Source organism: Zootoca vivipara, chromosome 2, assembly GCF_963506605.1.
Source record: "Zootoca vivipara chromosome 2, rZooViv1.1, whole genome shotgun sequence".
Classification (NCBI taxonomy): Eukaryota; Metazoa; Chordata; class Lepidosauria; order Squamata; family Lacertidae; genus Zootoca; species Zootoca vivipara.
In genome coordinates this window covers 98603979-98626860 of record NC_083277.1, presented here as the reverse complement: position 1 = coordinate 98626860, position 22882 = coordinate 98603979, and the positions used below count along the sequence as shown (strand labels likewise).

General features: G+C 47.3%; 2 protein-coding genes across 4 annotated transcripts in view; both read left to right on the top strand.

Annotated features, from left to right (window-relative positions):
* The window catches only part of DNAI2 (dynein axonemal intermediate chain 2), a 31467-nt gene extending 24333 nt beyond the window's left edge, over nucleotides 1–7134 (top strand). For both annotated transcript variants that reach the window (XM_060271951.1, XM_035107951.2), the window contains exons 10-14: nucleotides 873–1008; nucleotides 2401–2547; nucleotides 3174–3407; nucleotides 3647–3691; nucleotides 6449–7134. In XM_060271951.1, coding sequence (XP_060127934.1) covers nucleotides 873–1008; nucleotides 2401–2547; nucleotides 3174–3407; nucleotides 3647–3691; nucleotides 6449–6637 — 751 coding nt within the window. In that variant the 3' untranslated portion in view covers nucleotides 6638–7134. The remainder of the gene's footprint in view (nucleotides 1–872; nucleotides 1009–2400; nucleotides 2548–3173; nucleotides 3408–3646; nucleotides 3692–6448) is intronic.
* Nucleotides 7135–11141: 4007 nt separating this feature from the next.
* Nucleotides 11142–22882, top strand: part of KIF19 (kinesin family member 19) — a 47064-nt gene continuing 35323 nt past the window's right edge. For both annotated transcript variants that reach the window (XM_035104100.2, XM_035104099.2), the window contains exons 1-2: nucleotides 11142–11698; nucleotides 14460–14540. In XM_035104100.2, coding sequence (XP_034959991.2) covers nucleotides 11654–11698; nucleotides 14460–14540 — 126 coding nt within the window. In that variant the 5' untranslated portion in view covers nucleotides 11142–11653. The remainder of the gene's footprint in view (nucleotides 11699–14459; nucleotides 14541–22882) is intronic.

Sequence of the window (22882 nt, the reverse complement as noted above, 5' to 3'; positions counted from 1 at the left end):
TCCATGTCAACATAGCAATCTAAACAATCCTTTGGGTTTGTCTTCATCCTTGCCACCTTTGATAGCTGTTACACCTTATGCTTGTTTTGTGCTTTGGGGAGGCGGCATGCTTTAAGCAATTAATTGGTTGAAAGCACACTGAAACAGAAGGTCACGTCCGTGCTCCTCTGCAGGGCCATCTCAAGCAGGTTGGGCGCCCTGGCGCTGTGGTGTGGAGATCACTCCGGCGCCCCTGCCCTGGTGGGCGGGCGCAGCACGCAGCATGCCTTCTGCACAGCTTTGCCGTGCAGCGCCACCAAGACTACCCCTAGAGTCGGGCCTGCTCCTCTGTGTGCAACTTACAGGGCGATTCTTGCCAAGGGAGAAAAGCAGTAAACTAGGAGATCCCTTCTGCTCTTAAACCAGCTGCCTCTCCCAAGCGTCTCAGAGCATAGCCAAGGCAATTGTGAAGTGTCAATGCAGCATGTTGGATTTCTTGAACTCGGAAGGGTTAAAGGAAAGGTGTTAAGGAATCTTGTGGAAATACAGAACCTTGAGGTTTATACAAATTCCAGCCCTCAAGTGGACTGTGAATGGGATGTTGACTATTTATCTATTTGCACCTTTGGGTGTGCTTTCAAACTGCTAGGTTGGCAGCACGGACCGAGCAACGGGAGCTCACCCCGTCACAGGGATTCGAACCGCCGACCTTCTGATTGGCAAGCCCTAGGCTCTGTGGTTTAGACCACAGCGCCACCCGCGTCCCCGCTTTTCCTTAGGGTGGCCCTATTTTCATTGGATAGATGGAGGATTGTTGGATAGATAAGCAGCAGGAGTAGGAAGCCTTTTAAATGGATCCTGTGAAACACAAGAAATGCTGCGTTCTTTGGCAGATACCATATGGCATACCTCACAGATGGGTGCTGGAGCACCACTCGGCCAGCTGTCTTCTTCACCACCAAGATGGATGGCACCCTTGATGTCTGGGACTTCCTCTTCAAACAGAATGACCCTACACTCAACTTGAAGGTGATTCCGGAGGGAACAAACATATCCACATTTCAGATTCTTCTGTTGCAGTCTTCCTGTTCTGAGACTTCCACTCTCTAGAGCAGGCATCCCCAAACTGCGGCCCTCCACATGTTTTGGCCTACAACTCCCATGATCCCTAGCTAACAGGACCAGTGGTCAGGGATGATGGGAATTGTAGTCCAAAACATCTGGAGGGCCGAATTTTGGGGATGCCTGCTCTAGAGGCAGAACGTTAACTTGGAAGATCTCTAGCTTGGTGCCCATTTGAAATTAAGTACGTAGTGGTTTTTGTCACATCTGCTGGACTTTGCAGTAGCTCTGGGTGACTCTGGTGCTGCAATGGTAGCCAAATAGTTAAGTCTGGGCTCCAGCAGGTAGCCACTTTCTTGGAAAGGAAAAGTTTGTACATCTGTGTGCCTTGTCCTGTTTGAAAATGGCTGCATTTTTGCTGCAATTACATTTGTTTGAAAGCCTCTGCGTGAAACAGTTTCCAAACATGCATAATTTCTGCAGGCTCAACACTGATATACACTCACATGGTTCCCCCCTCCCCACTTTTCTTATACGGAGAAAACCTCTGTGAAAGGAAAATGTGGGGAGCATCCCCCAAAAGGTGGGAAGAGGGGGCAACAGAATGGCATTTGAATAAAACCCTGAAATATCTGTTCTGCTGTTGAGCCTTTAAATCTGAGCTAAGCACTCAGTCCTTGAAAATGTTCTGGCTTATCGCAAGAAATTAGAAGAGTGAAACGGTACCAAAAAGGGAGGATTGGGTCGAAAAACTGATAGGCTATCAAAATTTAACGATTAGAGCGGGGAGGGTTAAAGGTATAAAAGAAGAAAAGCTAGAGAAAAATTGGAGTATGCTTAGACAATATATAAAAAAAATCAGATTGAAAAATCCAGTCTCCTAGCAGATGTATAAAAGGCATAAAACAAAAGAGAATAAAGGGAGAATAGAGGAAAAAGCATGTACAAAGTTAAAGAAATAATAATAGTCCAGAGCAAAGGGATGGCTGGAAGTCTTTTTTTGGGGGGGGGGGTCAAGAAGACAAAAGTAGAAATGTCCAATTCTTTTAATTTTTTTCCTTTTCTGTCTTTTTATATGTGAGTGTATGTATTGTCTTTTGGGTTCAATTATATTTTGAAATTATTATTTTGTTATATATGTAATTATTTTGTTATTTTCTGTCAGTGGCTTTCTTAAAAAAAAATTGTATATGTTTATGTAGGTGTATGTAGGTGTTAATTTCTATGTATATTTTATGTATATTAATAATAAAATAAAGTATTTTTTAAAATTTAAAAAAGAAAGAAAAGAAAAAGAAAATGTACTGGCATTGAAATGCCAGCAAACCCTTCACTCCTGAATGGGTCTCTCTCCAACAGGTCTGTGATGACCCTCTCTTCAGCCTACGTTTACAGGACAATGGGCGTTTTATTGGCTGTGGCTCCAAACTGGGCACGGTGACGCTGCTGGAATTTTCCTCTGGCCTATGTACCTTGCAACGGAATGAGAAGAACCTGGCTTCCACAGTGAGTGTCTCTTGCTTCCTAGGGGGCAGATTCAGGGCCGAGGCAAACATATCTCCCTGCAGGAATGTGCATGTGTTTTGTTCCTCTAGTTCAGGGGTGGGGAACCCTGTGGGCCTTTGGGCTTCTCCTCCTAGCCCTCGGGCCTGTTCTGCACCTTCTTCAAGTGCTTCGACTTGCTCCGCCTGGATAGCTCAGTTGGTTAGAACATGGTACTGATAACGCCAAGGTTGCAGGTTCGATTCCAGCTGCATATTCCTACATTGGATTAGAAGATCCTCAGGGTCCCTTCCAACTCTATGATTTTATGACTCGAATGTGTCCTTGAATCGTGTGAATGCCTCCTGATAGCCTGATTAATATGGGTTAATACCTTAGTTTATTGTAAACTTTTTTGAAAGGATAAACTTGTAGAAAACTGATGGGATCCGCCATATGTCTTTAAAATGAGATAGGTCTGCAACTCTCCAATAGGAAGGTTAATGAACTATCACAGGACCCCAACACAGGGCTCAGAAACTCCATAGTCCAAAGTAGTGGTATGACTGATTTAGCCTCCGTGTGGTAGGCCGCTTCAGTTCGGCCTATATGGGGTCCTTTTCAGCCTGTAATCCTTCTGTGCACCTCAGATGTTTGAGCGGGAGACGAAACGAGAGAAGATTCTGGAGGCCCGCCACCGCGAAATGCGTCTTAAGGAGAGGACCAAGACAGAGAGCAAGGAGGACAGGGGCAAAGAGGACCTGGAGGAGGAGAAGCCGGAGGAGATCCTGGCAAGAGTGGAGAAGGAGTTCTTTGACGTCATTGAGGGAGAGCTCAAGCGCAGGGAGCGAGCGAAAGCCAAGCTCAAAACTGGTGACGACCAGGTAACAGGGCCGCTGAAAAGGATGCAAAGGCTGACTCTGCAAGCACAGCACAAAGTCAAGGGAGGTTGAGGAGTCTTAAAATAGCTGCCATGCAGGAGGAGACAGATAAATAAATAAAGTAGAAGAAATAGCCTCCCAAAATCGTGGTACAGGGGCACTTAATGCATAGCAAGAGAAGGAATGTTCCAGGAAGATGTTTCAGAGGGCCACATGTCTTATAATGTCCTTCCATATTTCAGGAACGGGCATATGATGAAGAAGACGATGAACCAATCATTCCTAAGGTCAGTATTCCCTATCCCACTCTCAAATATAATTTAATACACGGGTAGGCAAACTAAGGCCAGGGGGCCGGATCCGGCCCAATTGTCTTAATAATAATAATAATAATAATAATAATAATAATAATAATAATAATAATGTATTATTTATACCCTGCCCATCTGGGCCACTCTGGGCGGCTTCCAACAGAAATATTAAAATACACTAATTTCTTAAAAATTAAAAGCTTCCCTAAACAGGGCTGCCTTCAGATGTCCTCTAAAAGTCTGGTAGTAGGCCCACGGGCAGTCTGGGAATCGACATGCTTTTACATGAGTAGAATGTATCCTTTTATTTAAAATGCCTCTCTGGGTTATTTGTGGGGCATAGGAATTTGTTTAGATAGATAGATAGATAGATAGATAGATAGATAGATAGATAGATAGATAGATAGATAGATAGATAGTTCGGGGCCCCACAAGGTATGAGGGACAGTGGACCAGCCCCCTGCTGAAAGTTTTCTGACCCCTGATTTAATGTGTGGAGTGTCCTTGATTTGCACGATATCCAAGAAACTCACTCTTGTTAATGGAGCTTGCCCACTGACCCAAGCAAACTTGTCACACTAGCCAACAATAATAACCATAAAACAGAAGCATGGCTGGGATTGGTTGATCCCTATGAGGTATTTGCCACAGCTATGAACATAAGAATAGCCTGCCGGATCAGGCTAGAACAGTGTTTCCCAAACTTTGGCCTCCAGCTGTTTTTGGACTACAACTCCCATCATCCCTCGCTGGAAAGACCAGGGGTGATGGGAATTGCAGTCCAACAAACAGGCGGACACCCAGGCGTGGGAAACACTGGGCTAGAAGATTTAACAACAACATTAGTAAATGGTTTCCACCACCACTGCCAACATGGTTGCCATTCCTCAATAATTTCTCTAATTTTCAAGGCATGGTTGCTCAGCATTTTCACCCAAATCTGACCATAGATCCCTCAGACTTTATGCCGAGACTGACAAGAAGGTACTAGGGTATTTTAGGAACATACGGTAGTTGTCATCATCAGAGCCAGCTCCTAGGTCCCTTCGCATCATCCAATCAAATATCTGAGGAGGCCTGCTATCCCCCCAAGTTGATGGACATTGCCATTCAAATGGCATATGTGTGCTGCGTCCTGTGCTTGATTATGTGAGGTGGGGCTTATCTGCCCCCAAAAATATTCAATTTGGCAAACCTGGCTGCCATATACAGTCATGGATAACAAATCCAAACTCTCCTCCTCCTCCTCCTCCTCCTCCTCCTCCTCCTCCTCCTCCTCCTCCTCCTCCTCCTCCTCTTCTTCTTCTTCTTCTTCTTCTTCTTCTTCTTCTTCTTCTTCTTCTTCTTCTTCTTCTTCTTCTTCTTCCGAATGCTGCAGGTTGCGTACGGCACGGGATTTGTATGCGCCGAACCCAGAAGTACCGGAACAGGTTACTTCCAAGTTCGGCAGCTCGCGCATGCGCAGATGCGACGAGTGATGTTATGCACATGCACAGAAGCGCCGCATCATGTTGCGTACTGCTCATGTTGCGTATGGGGCCCCGGAATGGATCCCGTACGCAACATGAGGTACCACTGTACCTAGTCAGACCATGAGTCCATCCAGTTCAGAACTGTCCACACTGACTGGTGGCAGCAGCTCTCCTAAGACCATAGGAAGAGCCTGTTGGATCAGGCCAGTGTCACATCTAGTCCTGAAGGAGTGTCTCCACCCCCATCGTTAAGCCCAGACACTGAGGTCCAGCTCCGAGGGCCTTCTGGCGGTTCCCTCCCTGTGAGAAGTGATGTTACAGGGAACCAGGCAGAGGGCCTTCTCAGTAGTGGCGCCCGCCCTGTGGAACGCCCTCCCACCCGATGTCAAGGAAATAAACAGCTATCTGACTTTTAGAAGACATCTGAAGGCAGCCCTGTATTGGGGAATTTTTTTAAGTCTAATGTTTTACATTTTTTAATGCGCTGTAAGCCGCCCAGAGTGGCTGGGGAAACCCAGCCAGATGAGTGGGGTACAGATAATAAAATGATTGATATGACGGTGATTATAGTCCAGCATCCTGTTCTCACAGTGGCTTAACAGTTGCCTGCAGGGAAACCAGCAAGCAGGATTCGAGCACGAGAGCACTCTCCTCTCCTGGGGTTTCCAGCAACTCATTTCAGAAGCATTGCTGCCTGCCAACTGTGGAGGGAAAGCGTAGCCGTCATAGCTGGTTGCCTTTGATAGCCCTCTCCATGAATTTGTGCAATCCTCTCTGAAGTTGGGGGCAATCCCTGCCTCCTGCAGGAATGAGTTCCAGATTCTTCTTAGCATTATTTCTGCCCCAGCCAGTTTGCACGGCTAGAGCGACAGGGCTGACCTGTGGCCTTCATCAGAATCGTATGGCAGAATTCCTCAGGGGCCGCGTTACCTCAGACTGCAGGTGGGGTTTCCACACTTATGTGTGTAGGAACTAGTACACCAGGGAAAACGTTAAGTTGAAAACCCTTTCCCCTGAATTTCTCGTTTTCTATGTGCTGGTTTTTTGGTGTGTGTGTGTGTGTGTGTGTGTGTGTGTGTGTGTGTGTGTGTGTGTTTTAACTGTGGGGTTAAAAAAAATGCAATTCCTCACCTGTCTGAAGTAGTTTCCAATTCATTATGATAACTTTTAATCCAGAAGAGATAAGGATATACCTTTCCCAGAGACTGATTTTGAGGGGAGATCAAAACAAGACATATTCCTGGTTTTTGTTTTTTTGCAGGAGGAAGAGGAAGAGGAAGAGGAAGAGGAGGAGGAGGAGGAGGAGGAGGAGGAGGAGGAGGAGGAGGAAGAAGAAGAAGAAGAAGAAGAAGAAGAAGAAGAAGAAGAAGAAGAAGAAGAAGAAGAAGAAGAAGAAGAAGAAGAAGAAGAAGAAGAAGAAGAAGAAGAAGAAGAAGAAGAAGAAGAGTGATGGGGAACCCTGAAATTCCTGCATGGAATTTATATGCCTTCCTGTTTGCTCTTTCTATCATTTTTTTTATTTTTACACAACAGACTCTATCAATAAATGTAGCAACATTTTTTTTTGCACTTTTCTCCCCCTACTCTATCCTAATCCAAACGAGTGTCCAGCTGAGTCCTGAGTGCCTTTGCCATGGAAACTTACAATAACTCTCAGTGCCAGAGGGACAGAAATAAAATTTGAGATGAATTGATGGCAATACAGGGCTGAAAACAAGAAAAGGAACTTCCACATAGAGGACCTTTTAATATTCCGCACAGGAGAGAGAAATACATAAATGCCAACAAGGGGAAATTAGTCCTTTTGCAGCGCCTCTGCCACGGGGGAGGGAGCAAGATACCTTTCTTGCTGCCATCTGAAGGTGTGGTACAGTACTGTGGCAGATATAATGTTGAGTGGCATTAATAAAGGACTTTAGGCAAGGCAGCCAACAAGAGACATAGGAGATAACAGTGATTTCAGATGGGGGCCTAATTTGCAGAAAGGTCATCAAGATACAGTGGTACCTCGGTTTACAAACTCAATTGGTTCCGGAAGTCTGTTCTTAACCTGAAGCGTACTTAACCTGAAGCGAACTTTCCCATTGAAAGTAATGGAAAGTGGATTAATCTGTTCCAGACGGGACCGTGGAGTACTCAACCTGAAGCATACTTAACCCGAGGTATGAGTGTAATTGGTTCCGGAAGTCCGTACTTAACCTGAAGCATACTTAACCTGAAGCGAACTTTCCCACTGAAAGTAATGGAAAGTGGATTAATCCGTTCCAGACGGGTCCGCGGAGTACTTAAACTGAAAATACTCAAACCGAGGCGTACTTAAACCGAGGTATGACTGTGTTATTAGCAGGTCATTAGCCGTATGGGGTTCCCTGCCCTCAATTTCTCCCAGAAACACACCCAGAATAAATAGGGAAATAAAGTCGGATATATATATGTGGAGCCCTGATCCCATAATAAATACCTGTGTGGAAGCATTCAGAGACATCTAATAAGGGCCCACCCACACTTCTGCTTCTTCTGTACCTAGAAAGTTTGGGTCTGAGTGGCTGTCTGCTTTTCCAAGCGGTTTTGCGTTTGCCCTGCTGCTTTCTCCAGGAAAACCCACTCTGGCAATAAATTGGAGGAAACATCAGTCTGGGGGGAAACCCAATAGTGGGGTAGGAGAGCTGAATAAAATTTCACATCTGGCAACCCATGCGCCCCTTTGGTTTCAGATGGGTTACATGGGTAAAAGGTAAAGGGACCCCTGACCATTAGGTCCAGTCGTGACCGACTCTGGGATTGCGGCGCTCATCTCGCGTTATTGGCCGAGGGAGCCGGCATACAGCTTCCAGGTCATGTGGCCAGCATGACTAAGCCGCTTCTGGCGAACCAGAGCAGCACACGGAAACGCCGTTTACCTTCCCGCTGTAGCGGTACCTATTCATCTACTTGCACTTTGACATGTTTTCGAACTGCTAGGTTGGCAGGAGCTGGGACCGAGCAACGGGAGCTCACCCCGTCGTGGGGATTTGAACCGCCGATCTTCTGATCGGCAAGTCCTAGGTTCTGTGGTTTAACCCACAGCACCACCCGCATCCCTTAGTACATGGTAGACAACTCTTAAAGGCCTGGGACACACATTTTCATTGTGGCCCAATAAATGTAGTTGGACTCCAATTCCCATCATCCCCAGTGGTTAGGGATGATGGAAGCTGTAGTCCAACAATACTTGGAGGGCCACAGGTCTGTATCCCCCCCACTCTGTATTTTTCCCTTGGGGTGACTAGTTTTGCAGGTCAAATTGTGAACAATAATAATAATAATACTTTATCTAGAAATATTGAACTCTTTGAGCCTTGGCACCTGAATATATTTCCACAAAGGGTGGGTTTTCTTTCCAATGTCATTCGCTCACTTTTCCAAGAGAGGTGTGTAAAACCTCTTCATCAGGCCAGCACAGTTGCAAAGTAGCATCCATCTCCTCCTCCTCTCAAAGCTCTCCATAATGAGATGTCAGATCCTAGAATTGGCCATCGCTGCCCTATAATCACTTTGTGTGGCGGAGGGGAGAAGGAACAATCCTTTTCCTATCCCCTCTAATGTGATGGAAAGATGGTATCTGATCTTTAAGCTAAAAGCTGTTGCCTTCCTGGTCCTTTTAATGTCTGAGCCAAAGGAATCTTTGCATTTGCTGCCTCCAACATGACAAGAGAAAGCTCCCACTGTGGCTTCTCAAATCCACAGTGCTTCAAATGGCAAAGGACACAGAGAGAGAGAGACACACAAAGACGGTTGAGCTACAATAACCAGAAGCATTGGCGCCAGGGACCATGCAACAGAGAGCAAAGACCAGTTATCACAGCAAAGTCAACATATCCAGGCCTTATTATTGCAGGGCAGCAGCTCCACCAATCCCTGTTGGTTAAATTATTAATGGGATGCTCATCTTGCAGCTTGTGCAAAACACTTTCTCCTGGAGGTAGAAGCAGAGGGTGAGAGTAATGGAGAGGCGCTGCCTTCAGTGTGGTCTTGTTACAGTCTTTATTATTATTTTTTCTTTCCTGATGCTCAAACCGCATGTGCACACGGCATCTGGCCTATGTGCAAAATGCACTTGAAAACACACAGTCCCTTGCTGTTAGTTACTTAGTGAGTTACTACTAAAAAGTTGATCTCTCCCTTTGGTAAACTTGTTTGAAGGTGTGCGCAATTTTGCATGCCGAGAGCAGTTCCAAACATATTGAAATCCTAAGTCTCTAGCTGTCAGGGTTTTTCTTTTGCACCCTGTGCGATCCCACCACGCTTCGTACCATTGCTGCTGCATAAACTGGATGCTCTTCCCATAGAGCATTGTGTCTGTCTCATGAAGGTCCACATGATATATAGGGGCTTTATATATATATGAGGGGGACCCAGGTGGCGCTGTGGTTAAACCACTGAGCCTAGGGCTTGCACTGAGCCTAGGGCTTGCTGATCAGAAGGTCGGCGGTTCGAATCCCTGTGACGGAGTGAGCTCCCGTTGCTTGGTCCCAGCTCCTGCCAGCCTAGCAGTTCGAAAGCACGTCAAAATGCAAGTAGATAAATAGGAACTGCTACAGCGGGAAGGTAAACGGCGTTTCCATGTGCTGCTCTGGTTTGCCAGAAGCGGCTTAGTCATGCTGGCCACATGACCTGGAAGCTATACACCAGCTCAGCCAATAATGCGAGATGAGCGCGCAAGCCCAGAGTCGGTCACGACTGGACCTAATGGTCAGGGGTCCCTTTACCTTTTATATATATATGAGGGTTTAAAAAACAGCACACTCCTTGCAGCTAATAAATAGGCAGCTGGAGGGAAAGGGAAAAAGAGAACAGGAAAGCAAGCCAACCCAGGCACTATTTCTTCATAAAATGATCTGCCTTTGCTGTGTCTCTTCTTAAGCCTTCCTCTAGGCAACCTCACGGCACTATGGTCCTTAGCTATTCAGCGGTAGCTGGAGGAGAGGGAGAGGCCAAGTATAGCATTCATGACATTGTACTTGAATGGTGTTATGGGTTTGTGGTGTTCAGCTGAGTGCCAGACCTCTCTAATCCCTGGATCCAGCAAGTGTTGAAAATCTAATCAAGGCTTCTAATTTTTTGGAATAGCCAGGTGAGCCACCGAGAGACGTGAAGAGAACAGGTAAGTTACAGGAGGTGCTACCGTTGACCCCGCAATTGCTTCTTCCTGCTTTGTCCCATGCAAAGGGGTACAGATAAATGGATTTTATGGCTACTTTGAACACTATAATTGCCCCGCTAATATCTGATTCTTCTTGAAGCCTGGTGCCGCACCCTCCTCAACGAAAATCCCTTCCACCTCAGCCCCAGATCATGCCTTGGGAAAAATGGCCTGCAAGTGTTCAGTGCCGGGGTGCCAATTTGAATAAAATATTGAGGGGCCCAGGTAAAACCAGCCCTGCATTATTGATCACAAGATGCGCCCGTCCCCGTTTGAATGGCAGTGCCCATCAACTTTGAGGTAGAAGCCCCCCTCAAATATTTTATTAGGTGGAGGCGAAGGGACCACGGCCCCTTGGAGTTGGCTCCTATGTTCGGTGATGAAGCAAAGGCACTCTGCACATGCTCTGGGGCGAAGTTGTTTGATGGCTTACTTCGGGACATCCTCCCTCCAGGTCCAGGACGAATGCCAGAATCTCTGGAAACGGGCTTAGTTCTCCGGCTGCAGCCACCGCATCTGCCATGGATTTGGCCATCTGCCATGGATGCTTCTCAGCCGAGAGTCCTGCATTGCAGGGGGTTTGGACTAGATGAAATTGGGGCGTGGGTGGATCCGTTCCAACTCTACGATCCCATGATTCTATCCTTCCATGGCACCCCCCCCCCCACTCCCTCTTCAGTACTAGGCGCCAGAGGGCGACGCGGAGCAGGACAAGACCGCGCAGCCCAGCCAATCGCGCGCCTCTGTGTCACCAGGAGGAAGCCTTCCGCGCGCCCGGTTGTTGTGTACACTTTGGAAAGATCTCCAGGGGACCCGAAACACCAGCAGCCAGCGAGAGGAAGAAAGAGAGAGAGGCGCGAGACGGCGGGGGCAGAGAAAAGGCTGAGCCTCTGCAGATCCCAGATGGGGAACGGCAGAGTCAGAGTCCCCCAAGGCGAGGCGCAGGCGGAGCTGCAGCTTGCGGCAGCTCTCCAAAAAGGGGAGGCGCGCGCGTAATTTGGCAAGGTGCGGGGCGCAGCTGGGGGTGCGGCCGGCGCCCGTTGAATGGCGACGCCTCCCATGTCTTGCCTCGGATTGAGAAGCGCCCGCTTTGCTTTTTCCAGTCGGAATGAACTGAGCCTGAAACGGACCAGCCTCGGGTAAAGAAGGGAGAGAAAGAGGTGAAATCGACAAGTCAAAAGGAGGATCCGCACGTGGCTGACGCCTGTTTGTTAGTAACCCCGACACACCCAGCCTCCCCCGGCTTTCTACCCACCCCCATCGTTTTTTGGTTGCGCACCTGTCATGATCATGAAGGAGACGGGCGACTCCAAAGACCAGCAGCTCACGGTGAGTGAAAAGGGGCTCCAAGTTGTTCCTAAGTCCTTTCCAGGGGTGAAAAGGAAGGGAAGCGGGCGGTGAAGTCCGTCGGGAGGACGAGAGAAAAAAGTTGGCAAGCACTTTTTGAAAGGGTATGCACGCACTTACACGCGCGCGCAATTGGCAAAGAAACCCGAATGCAACGGCATGGGGATCGAGTTGATTAATAGCTGAGTTGGTTGTGTTGGACGGTAAGTATATGAAAGGCCAAAGTAAGTGTTTTAAGAGTGCCTCTTGGTCTTGGATGATCAGCTTTCTCCTTTATCAAAATGGGATCCAGAGAGAGCTTCGCTGACTCTTTCCATGAGCGCAGCCCGTCTGGCAGGTTAGAATAGCTGTTAGTTATGCTGTGAACTAAATCCTCTTATCTTATGCCCCAGACCTAAAAGGTCAAGCCCTGTAAACATACTTAGCAGCAAACAATGTCCTGGGATAGCGAAGTATGCGTCAGTTCTCCTGTCCACTAGCTTTATTCCCTAGGTGCAGATAGGTTATTTTGAATACTGTACTGTTTTTAATGCTGTAACCTACCCTGGAAGCTTAGGGTGAACAAACAAACAAACAAAAGTGTTGCTAAATAAAATGTTAGCCAATGATGGTTAGGCAGGCTGCATCTTGGAGGAGAGTCTTGTCTACCTGTGTCTTAAGGAGCCAGGGGTGCATTGTGGCTGTTGCCTCTGGTGCACATATGGAGAAAAGCTCCTGTGTATTTTGGTGTGTCGCATTGCATCACACCGGACATGTGTAGCCTTGTGTATCTGAATCAATATTTGGATAAGGAGTGGAGAGGGGCTACCCTGGGGTGAAAATAATGAAAACTGACATGATGATAACCGGGCGTCAATTGTTGTGTGTTCATGGCATAGAGTGGCAATTGCCGTGCACAATGGGGTCATCTTGGCAATCAACATTCAGATAATTCAATTCCTGTTGCAATGTACATGCAGCCTGCTGTGTTTCCCTACACAATTATGCTAATTAGGGCATAGGCAAACTTGGCCCGCCAGGTGTTTTGGGACTACAACTCCCATCATCCCTGGCTAACAGGACCAGTGGTCAGGGATGATGGGAGTTGTAGTCCCCAAAACATTTGGAGGGCCGAGTTTGCCTAGGCCTGTGCTAATTGGAGCATCCTCAGCGCAAAGGCACGGACCACGTAAGTATAAAGTGAAAACAGGCTCCTGCCTCATGGATCTTGCAATGTAAAAGGAAATGATGGAGAGAAAAAGCACAGAGAGGGATGGGGTCAGAGGGGGAGAGAATAATAGGGGAAGGGGCTGTGGCTTATTGGTAGAGCACATGATGTCTCAAGGGTCTGCTTCAGTATAAGGCAGATCTCTATATTCCTATGTAGGAGCCTAGATCAGAAGGCGTAAGGCATATATGTGGAGCCACCCCTACTGAGAATGTAACCAGCTTTATTCAAACGCGTTTGTAAGCCACGTTGTACTGTGTAAAGTGCTTCGAGAACTTTTATTGAAAAGCAGTACGGTATAGCCATATTCTAACTAACCAGCTAATTAAATAAGCAGTTATACCTGTTGCATGAGAGAGTGTGCTTTTATCTAAACTCTGGTGATACAAAATTCTAATTCCTAGGTATACAGTCATTTGTAAATTGTATCTCAGTTATGCAGACTTTTTTTTAAAAAAAAAACCCACCATACTTTTATTAATCTAGATTTTCAAGATAGCCTACAAAAGAAAACCATAAAACAGATCAGAAACAAAAGCAGTTGTCGTAGCAACAATAAAAATGCAAAAAGCGGTAGATATAGAATTGCATTTCAGTTATGCAGACTTCGATTTCCTCTCTGCTTTTTTGAATGATGCTGCAGCTTTAGATAGGTGAAGTTTTCCTGTGTGCGTACAACAAAAGGACACTAAACAGATGGGTGGGTATAAATAATAAATTATTATTTTTATATAGCGGTGTTTACAGGGGTGGTTTAGAAACTGCATGTGACGCTGTATAAAATGGTGTGGGGTTGTTGTTTTTTTGAGGGAAAACGCCTTTTAAGGGCATTTCTGTTGGAGGAAGAATAAGAAACAAGCAGATCTTTTAGACTGAAACCCAACATAACAATAAGGCCTGTTTTTTTCAGGAGCTGCTGTGTTTGATTTAAAATCAGCTGTGTTTTAACTTCTCAAATGCCAAGGTCCAGTCTTGCCTAGAAAGTACCCTCTAGATTGTGTCCTGAAAGCCTTTCTTCCAAATTCTGGACATCACGTGATGAGAAAGTGGGCATTTTGGTAAACAAACAGCTCCAGTGACAGAACATCTTGCAGCTCTGGGCTGTTGTCTTTAGAGGGCGAGTGGGGAAAAGAAATGAACCTCGCTGGCTCACGTGGCTGAAGCAGCTTCTGTAGACCCATGGCTCAGCGGTGTCTGAAGCCAGAGATGCTGCTTTCTGGACAGTGTTTCCTTTCATCCAGGGAAAAATGCTGTAATTGTCTGTGTGTGGCTGCCTGCCAAGGCCTCTGAGAGACGCAGGTTCTCTCTCTAGACAGGCGATGCTCAGGTGAAGCACAGTGGACAGGGCGGTGGTGGAAAGTTTGGAAGTAGAAGGAACTTCCTTCATGCTTTTTGTCTTTGGACAGCCATGGCTCCCATGAAGGTGCTAAGCGTCTCTCTCTCTCTCTCCACCCCACCCTCTTCTCCTCCTCATCTTCCTTGAATCAGTAGGGGTGGAATCCTCTGTGGCTCATAAGCCATCTCTTTGTCTTCTAGGTGGCTCTTCGCATACGGCCGGTCAGCTTGGCAGAGCTGGAAGAAGGAGCCACGCTCATAGCTCACAAAGTGGATGATCAGGTACCATGGGGTCCTCCTTCCTGTTGCCTTGCAAAGTGGTGGGAAGGGGACTGGAGATGGTGCCGGATGAGTTCTTGAGATGGGACTTTGAAATCCAGCATCAAGGACGAGCTATGCAGATGGGTTTCAATACCGTATTTTTTCCGGCTCATAGGATGCACCTGACCATTGGACGCACCTAGTTTTTTAGAGGAGGAAAACAAGAAAAAAAGTTTTGCTTTCTTGAATTGTCCTAGGAATAGCAACCAACTCCTAGAGGCCTAGGTTCCTTTGCCGCCGTCCCCCATTAAATATTTGAGGAAGCTTCTTTTGCAAAGGGGGAAAGGTCCATTTTTGAGGATCAGTTCAAAGTTGTTGAGCTTACCTTGCAAAGGGGGAAAGTCCTGTTTTTATGGGGTTCAACTCACAGTTCTGTAGCTTCTCTAGGAAAGGAAAGGGACCCATTTCTATAGTTTCCAGACAGATAATTTAATCAGCCAGTCACATGTCGCTGGGGAAACAAACCGCTTCCCTCTGCAGACAACAATTGAGGCCTGGGCAAGGGGCCTGGGCGGGGTGGGAAGGGAGCTAGCTCCCTTATCTCCCTCCCCGATCTCTTGCAATCAGCTGCTGAGCTGGTTCCTTTCAACACTCTCTTTCCCTCTTGTTAGCCTTTAGCTCTTTCTAAAAAAAAAAAAAGCATGATCTGCCTTTCGCCCCTGGGCAATTCGGCTCCAGGGACCACACATTCGCTCCATAAGACGCACAGACATTTCCTCTTACTTTCTAGGAGGAAAAAAGTGCGTCCTTTGGAGCGAAAAATATGGTAATTTAAACACACACACACACACACACACACACACACACATAATGCAGCGCAGGTCACTGAAAGGTGGTGCAATATCCACCGACAGTTCAGGACTGCGGAAGGGAGAAATCTGTTACATAAAGAGGGTCCCTGAGGCTCCAAGCTGCCTGGGCAATGCGACCTCTGATTCAGAAGATCTGGTGCATCATCTCAAAGGCTGGAAGATGCATCCCACATAGGAAGTACAGTACAGGAAGCTACTTTGCCTATTGGTTACCCTTTTGGTTCATTTAGCCTGGTAGTAGCCAATACAATGCCCTCCAGACTACACTTGGACTACAGTTCCCATCATCCCTGGCCATTGACCATGTTGGGTGAGATTCTTGGGAATTGTAGTCCAGCAACAACTGAAGGGCACCATGCTTGCTACCATTGATCTAGTCCAGGCACCCCCAAACTGCGGTCCTCCAGATGCTTTGGCCTACAACTCCCATGATCCCTAGCTAACAGGACCAGTGGTCAGGGATGATGGGAATTGTAGTCCAAAACATCTGGAGGGCCGAAGTTTGGGGATGCCTGCTCTAGTCCATTATCGGATACCAGGAAGTCTCCAGTGACTCAGGCAGTGGGCTTCCGCCATCCCCTCCTATCTAGTCCTCTTAACTTAGTGGCCTGAGACTGATTGTGGGATCTTTTGAATGCAGGCACCCGTTCTGAGCTACTTCCGGGAGGGATAGCTCAGTTGGTAGAGTGTGAGACTCTTAATCTCAGGGTTGTGGGTTCGAGACCCACATTGGGCAAAAGATGGTCCTCGTGCTCCCTTCCAACTCTACAATTCTATGATTCCTGCTAAGCAGGTGCCACGGACTTACTGACCTGCCTTGTCAGCTACTGAAGGTTACAAATGAATTTTCCTCTTTATTCTTAGGCTTAGGCACAGTGGCACTGAAAGCAGGCTTGGCCTTTTTTCAAATGAAGCCCTGACAGTGTCTGGCAAATGTTAAAGTGAATGAGAAAGGGGGGGGGGCGTCCTGATGACTTGGCACTGAAGATTATCACTGCAGGAGAAGAAGATTGCTGAGAAATCAAGTAATAGTGGGCTTTGGACTAATAATATTATTCTTAAAAGCTGTGTATATGCTTGAGCCCAGGTAGCATGGATGACATAGACCAGACTTTTTATCTGCAGGTATCCCTTTCCCAATCGGCTTGCTTGCTGAGAAATCGCTACATCTTGCAGTGGATTTTGGGGGTACAATTAGGCACACTCTGGGTTCACCCTGGGCTTGGCTGTCGCCCCTCTCTTGAGCCAATGAACTGAGCACCTTTGCTTTTTTCAGGGATGCTCCAAATGAGGACTCCAAAAGTTCCCATGAGCACAGTTGCGGAAACTATCACCTATGCATTTGGGGATTAAACTGTTGCAAGGCCAACTCTGCCATGTGGCACCAGTTGTTGTTGTTGTTGTTGTTGTTGTTGTTATTTTATTTATACCACACCCATCTGGCTGTGGTTCCCCAGCCACTCTGGCCGGCTTCCAACAGAACACTAAAAACAGAATAAAACTTCAAACATTAAAAACTTCCCTAAACAGGGCTGCCTTCAGATGTCGTCTAAAAGTCAGACATTTGTTTATTTCCTTGACATCTGGTGGGAGGGTGTTCCACAGGGTGGGCACCACTGCTGAGGAGGCCCTCTGCCTGGTTCCCAGTAACCTCACTTCTTGCAGTGAGGGAACAGCCAGAAGGCCCCTGGTGCTGGACCTCAGTGTCCGGGCTGAATGATGGGGGTGGAGACGCTCCTTCAGGTATACTGGGCCGAGGTCGTATAGGGCTTTAAAGTTCAGCACCAATACTCTGAATTGTGCTCGGAAACGTACTGGGAGCCAATGTAATATAGTCCCAGTGGCCACTTGCAGTCACCAGTCTAGCTGCCACATTCTGGATTAGTTGTAGTTTCTGGGTCACCTGCAAAGGTAGCCCCACGTAGAGCGCATTGCAGTAGTCCAAGCGGGAGATAACCAAGGCATGCACCATTCTGGTGAGACAGTCTCCAGGCAGGTAGGGTCTCAGTCTGCGTACCAGATGGAGGCAATCGCCCGAGGTCCCAGATGCTGAACTACTGGTTGGCTACTTCAATTGCACACCAATATTCACAATGCCCCAGCTGCTCCTTCACTGGCTTCTGCTAGATTTCCTATGCGATGCCCCTCTTTCCCACCTGCTCTCTCTGTTTCATCTGCTTCTTCCATCTTCATTTCCTAATAGTTGCCATTTAGAGCTGCACTGTGCTGGACGTAAGGGCGACACCTTGCCATTCACAAGGGCCTGCTCTATTCCTCCTGAGCTGAATGTTTTCCATAGGGTTTCTCATGGGTGTGCTGGTGTCTTTCATCATAACCCTTTGTCATCCTATGTTTCCTCGGAGCACAGAAGGTAGGCTGAGATCCCCAGTTCTCCACAACACCGTCTCTGGACTTGGTCTATGCCAGCGTTTCTCAACCGCTGTTCCGCGGCACACTAGTGTGCCGCGAGACGCTGGCTGGTGTGCCGCGACGTGCGGCGACGAGAAGGGCGATTTGCATTGTCACGTGCCTGGCGGCCGCCAATAAACAACACCGACCCGCCGGAAAGGAAGCCGGCCGGGTCATGACGCGGGGTGAGCGCAGCTCTCAACAGCCACCACCACGGGAGGGTGGTTTTAGACAAACTTAAAGAAGCTGGCTGGATGAGCTCAACCTGAAACTTGCTGAGCAAAGGATTGTGCTGGCAGAGAAATCAGCGGCTTGTGAAGCCTTATTACAGGAGATTGCAACCAACACAGCAATTGGCAAGTGTTTCTTACAGTCATAATTATATAGTCAATATAGGGCGGCACAGAGTTAAATTTTTTAACTTTTTTAATGGTGGTGTGCCTCGTGATTTTTTCCATGGAACAAGTGTGCCTTGGCCCAAAAAAGGTTGAGAAACACTGCTCTATGCCACTGAACATTCTCATTAGCAGCTGCTAAGGAGCCCTGCTTGCCTCCCTGTTTGCTGGAGTCAGGAGAGAAATTAGGTATGTGGAGGATATTCTTGGACTCCCCTTGAGAGTTGCTGGGAAATGCTGGCTGCAATTGAATCTGCAAGCTTGGCTCCTGAGACTCAGAGACTGTCCCCGGTGGGAGCCAAGCTGTTGCGTCCATGTGCTACATTTGCTTTGCTTTGAGGAATTGCATCATGTCTGGGTGATGCAGAGCCTTCGTGGATCTTCTCGGAACTGTAGGCAGATTAGAGTGTGTGTGTGTGTGTGTGTGTGTGTGTGTGTTTTCCAAGACAGATGAAGGCAGCTTTAAAGAGGAATCAATGCTCATTATAGGGACGCAGGTGGCGCTGTGGGTTAAACCACAGAGCCTAGGGCTTGCTGATCAGAAGGTCGGCGGTTCGAATCCCCGCAACGGGGTGAGCTCCCATTGCTCTGTCCCAGCTCCTGCCAACCTAGCAGTTCGAAAGCACGTCAAAGTGCAAGTAGATAAATAGGTACCACTCCGGCAGGAAGGTAAACGGCGTTTCCATGTGCTGCTCTGGTTCGCCAGAAGCGGCTTTGTCATGCTGGCCACATGACCTGGAAGCTGTACGCCGGCTCCCTCGGCCAATAACGCAAGATGAGCGCCCCAACCCCAGAGTCGGTCACGACTGGACCTAATGGTCAGGCGTCCCTTTACCTTAATGCTCATTCTACTGTAACACTCAGCCCACTTTTCGGAGTTACAAGATGCTCCAGGAGTGCTGGACTTGGGTATGTTAGTTTCCCTCTGAAGGAAGGTCACTCAGGGCTTCTTGGCATTTGGTAATATTTGAGTTCATTTACAAATACATACAAGTTGAGAATATAGTTGTACCTTGGTTTTCGAACAGAATGCGTTCCGGAAGTCCCTTCGACTTCCGAAACGTTCGGAAACCAAGGCACGGCTTCCAATTGCACAGGCACGCCGAAAACAATAGCGGAAACTGCATTGGACATTCGGCATCCAAAAAAAGTTCAAAAACCGGAACACTCACTTCCGGGTTTCGATCATTCAGGAGCCGAAACGTACAGGGACCAAGGCGTTCGACAACCAATGTATGACTGTAGGTGGAAGCACAGTTCCTTCACTTCAGTGGACAGCCAAAGTCTACAGCTCCCACACCAAACTCTTAAGAGGCTTACAAAGCCCAAACTCTAATCTCTGTGCTTCTCTCAATCCTTGTGCAGAAGTGCAGTCTCTTCCCTTTCCTTCACAGGCAGAGTTTTCTGCACCTAGTACGGTACATGTGGCAGGAACTCTGGCATATTAAGATGGCAAGAGGTTGAGGTTTTTTGACTGGCACAGTGCTTTGCTCAACTGCTCTGAAAGGATTTTAAGTTGTTTTTTTAAAAAAAACCTGTTGTTTTTAAAGGAGGTCTGGGGAAGGGGATTTGGGTCCTATCCAAGAGACCTGGAGCTCATGTCCCCTAGGCTACCCCAGAAAAATGCCCCTGATTGCAGTTGTATACTTCTGTCTGATCCCTTTGAGTTTTGGCTCCAATAATATAATTTTAATGCTACCCAAATGAAAAGTCAGAACGTTGCTGGGGCATCAGGAAAACAGAAGGTACGGTTTTTAAAGAGAGAGAGAGAGAGAGAGAGAGAGAGAGAGGGAACAGATGTAGCTTGGGGGATTTATAAATTGCTTGGTTTTTCACCTTTCCTACATTCGTGTGAAACAAGCTAAGGGTGGAAGGGGGCAGTAGGCAATTTGAGAATAGTGGGTTTGTAGATTGGATGGAATCAAGTAGGACAGGCAATGAAGAAGAAAGGACACAAGGCTTGTCTTGAAGGGATAGCAAAACTGGGAAGGAGGAGATGGAAATCCAAATTTTGCTGAGCTGAATATTAGAGGTTGTATATAAGAGGGGGTATTTAGTCCAACAGGTTCAGGGTAGGATAATGGCTGGCCAATGTCTACACCCAGAATATTGAGTCTGGGATAAGGGGGCTGTTTACAGACAAACTATTATTTCTACCTGCCTGAAGGGAATTCATGTTTGTTGGAAAACAACGGAGAGTCCCCTGACCCACTAAAACGAAAAAATTATAGGCTAATAAGCTTTGAAGATGTCGCAGGACCCTTCCTCGCCTTTGCTGCTGCAGACAAACACCGCTACCCCTGTGGGAATCAAACGTACATAGTTTTCTGTCTGTTTCACTGCATGTATACATGGCAGAAAGTCCAAAGTAGCTGTGACAAAAACAGGCCTGTGTGCGCTGGTGATAATACACAGTAGAACAGCATGCAGTTGCTGCAGATTTCCTCCACAGAAGGGATATGCATCTAAGAAATCACTGCATGTGAGCGGGTTATAAATGGGATACGAGTCTCGTGTGGCTGAGGGTTAGGTTGCTGATGATCATAAAGGGTCAAAAGGCTCCTTGCAACTCCTCTAATCCTTGTGCCTCGGTGTTTCCCTTGCTTTGACCTACAGCTGCTTCTCCTGCCTCCCCCCCCCACACATTTTGGCAACAGTAGTCGCTGAAATGGTTCAAATGAAGAAGGGAACTGGCTGCCCGCTTGTGAGGAGATGCAAGTTTCTGTTGATCCCTATCGCGGTTATTCCTGCTCCCCCAGTGATACGGAATGGAGGGCTCCCTCTCCCCCCTTCTCCTATAAAGGGGGTTGCCTTGGAGACAGCCTCCCTCGTGGGTGCCTTATCGGCCATGCCAGCCCATTGTTTATGGGAGTGACTTGTCGTCATGGCAATAATACTCTGGAGTCAAAAAGTGGGGGTTAAGCAGAGAGGAGGAACTGCGCCACAACTGTTTCCGGGGGGCTAATGCAGGGATTGCTAGAGACCCCTTTGAGAAATATAAGCCCCACTCTTCCTGCCTCAATCCTGTGACCGGCAATAGCTTCATCATAAGCCCCTCGCTGTGGCCAGGGCTTAATTGGTACGTTTTAAATTTTAGTCAGAGCTCTTTAATTTGTTTATGGTTGCACTTAGATTCCCCCCCCTCTCTACTTTCCTCTAAGAATAGGGTTGCCAGACTCAATAGAGGACAGGACTTCTGTGCCTTTAATTGCCCTGCTCTCTTTTGAGTCTGGAAACCTTAAAGAGAAACCAGCAGACCCTTTGCGTGGAAATTAAACAAAGGGTCTGCTGGTTTCTCTTTAAGGTTTCCAGACTCCAAAAGAGAGCAGCGCAATTAAAGGCACAGAAGCCCTGTCTTCTATTAAGTCTGGCAACCCTATCTAAGGCGCTCGAGGCGTTATACGTTGCTCCCCCTCCTCTCCGTGTCACACAACAACCCTGTGAGGTAGGTTTAGCTGAGAGAGGGTGACTGGCCCAAGGTCACCCAATAAGCTTTGTGGCTGGGTCAAGATTTGCACCCTGGTCTCCCAGGTCCAGCTCCCTAACCACTTCACGGGGCCTGCGAGAGAAAAAGAAAGAAGAGCGTTCATTTTTTCAGCCTACCCAATTCCTGGGGGTCCAGGTCTCAGAATGTATGTTATGTATCATATCTGTCTAGCCCTGTTCACCAAAAAGCATTTAATTCTCAAAAAAACAGAAACAAAGCACGTTCCACTTCTATCCCAGAAGAGAGTTTTCGCCAGGAAGGTGTCTAGTGTAGGTCAAGAATGTACACACACCCCCACCAACACCTGATACCCTCTATTTTCAAGACACTGCCATGACTGTGCTGCTGGGGCTTGCTGTTTGCCATTTCTCTCTTCCGACACCCAAGAGGAACCGTTTGTTTCCAGAGACCACTTCTCCTCCCCAGATTTTCCATCCAGAAAGGGTGGCGGCAGAGTATGTCATTCCTTGTGTGTTTGCTTATTAATTTAAATATACACACGTTTTGATTTGCCTGTCGACCAGCAGTGAGATAAAACCTGTAGGTGGGGAAACAAAACAAAACAAAAAAATGGGCAAACAACACACACACACACACACACACACACACACACACACACACATACACATACCGCAAGCCGAGGTGCTTTCTAAAAGCGCCACATGTGGAAAGCAAGTCTCCCATCTCCACCCACTCACCAGGACTGTCTGTTTGCATCAGAGAAATGTTGGAAGGGGATGCCCTGGCTCAAAGGAGAGATTCTTTTAGATTATTCCGTGTCTCGGCTATGTACAGTCTTGAGAAGAGGCTTCCTTCGACTGAAGGTCCTGCGTTCTCCATCCCCCGCAGCAAGATTTGTAAAAGTCATTTGTAGTGTTGTTCTGTAATTTCTGGTGTGTCTGTCCAGAAGCGACCAGGAGAGATTTGACAGCAACACAAACAAACCATTTCCTAGCTTTCCCCCTCAAAACTCCTGATAGCTGAGCAGAATTCAATTGGGAGGAACGCTTCGCTTTGATTGATGCCCAAAGGTTTACTTTCAGAGATGTAAAAGAGTCAGAATCACACACTGTAAGAGGAGTCCATACCCTGCAGTTATTGATCTGTGCTAGTCCTTGTCTTTCTTCTTCCTTGTAACCTTAGGGCTGCAATTATTTCCTGATACATCCCCTGCTCGGGTATTTCAGCTCGCTTTGTTTT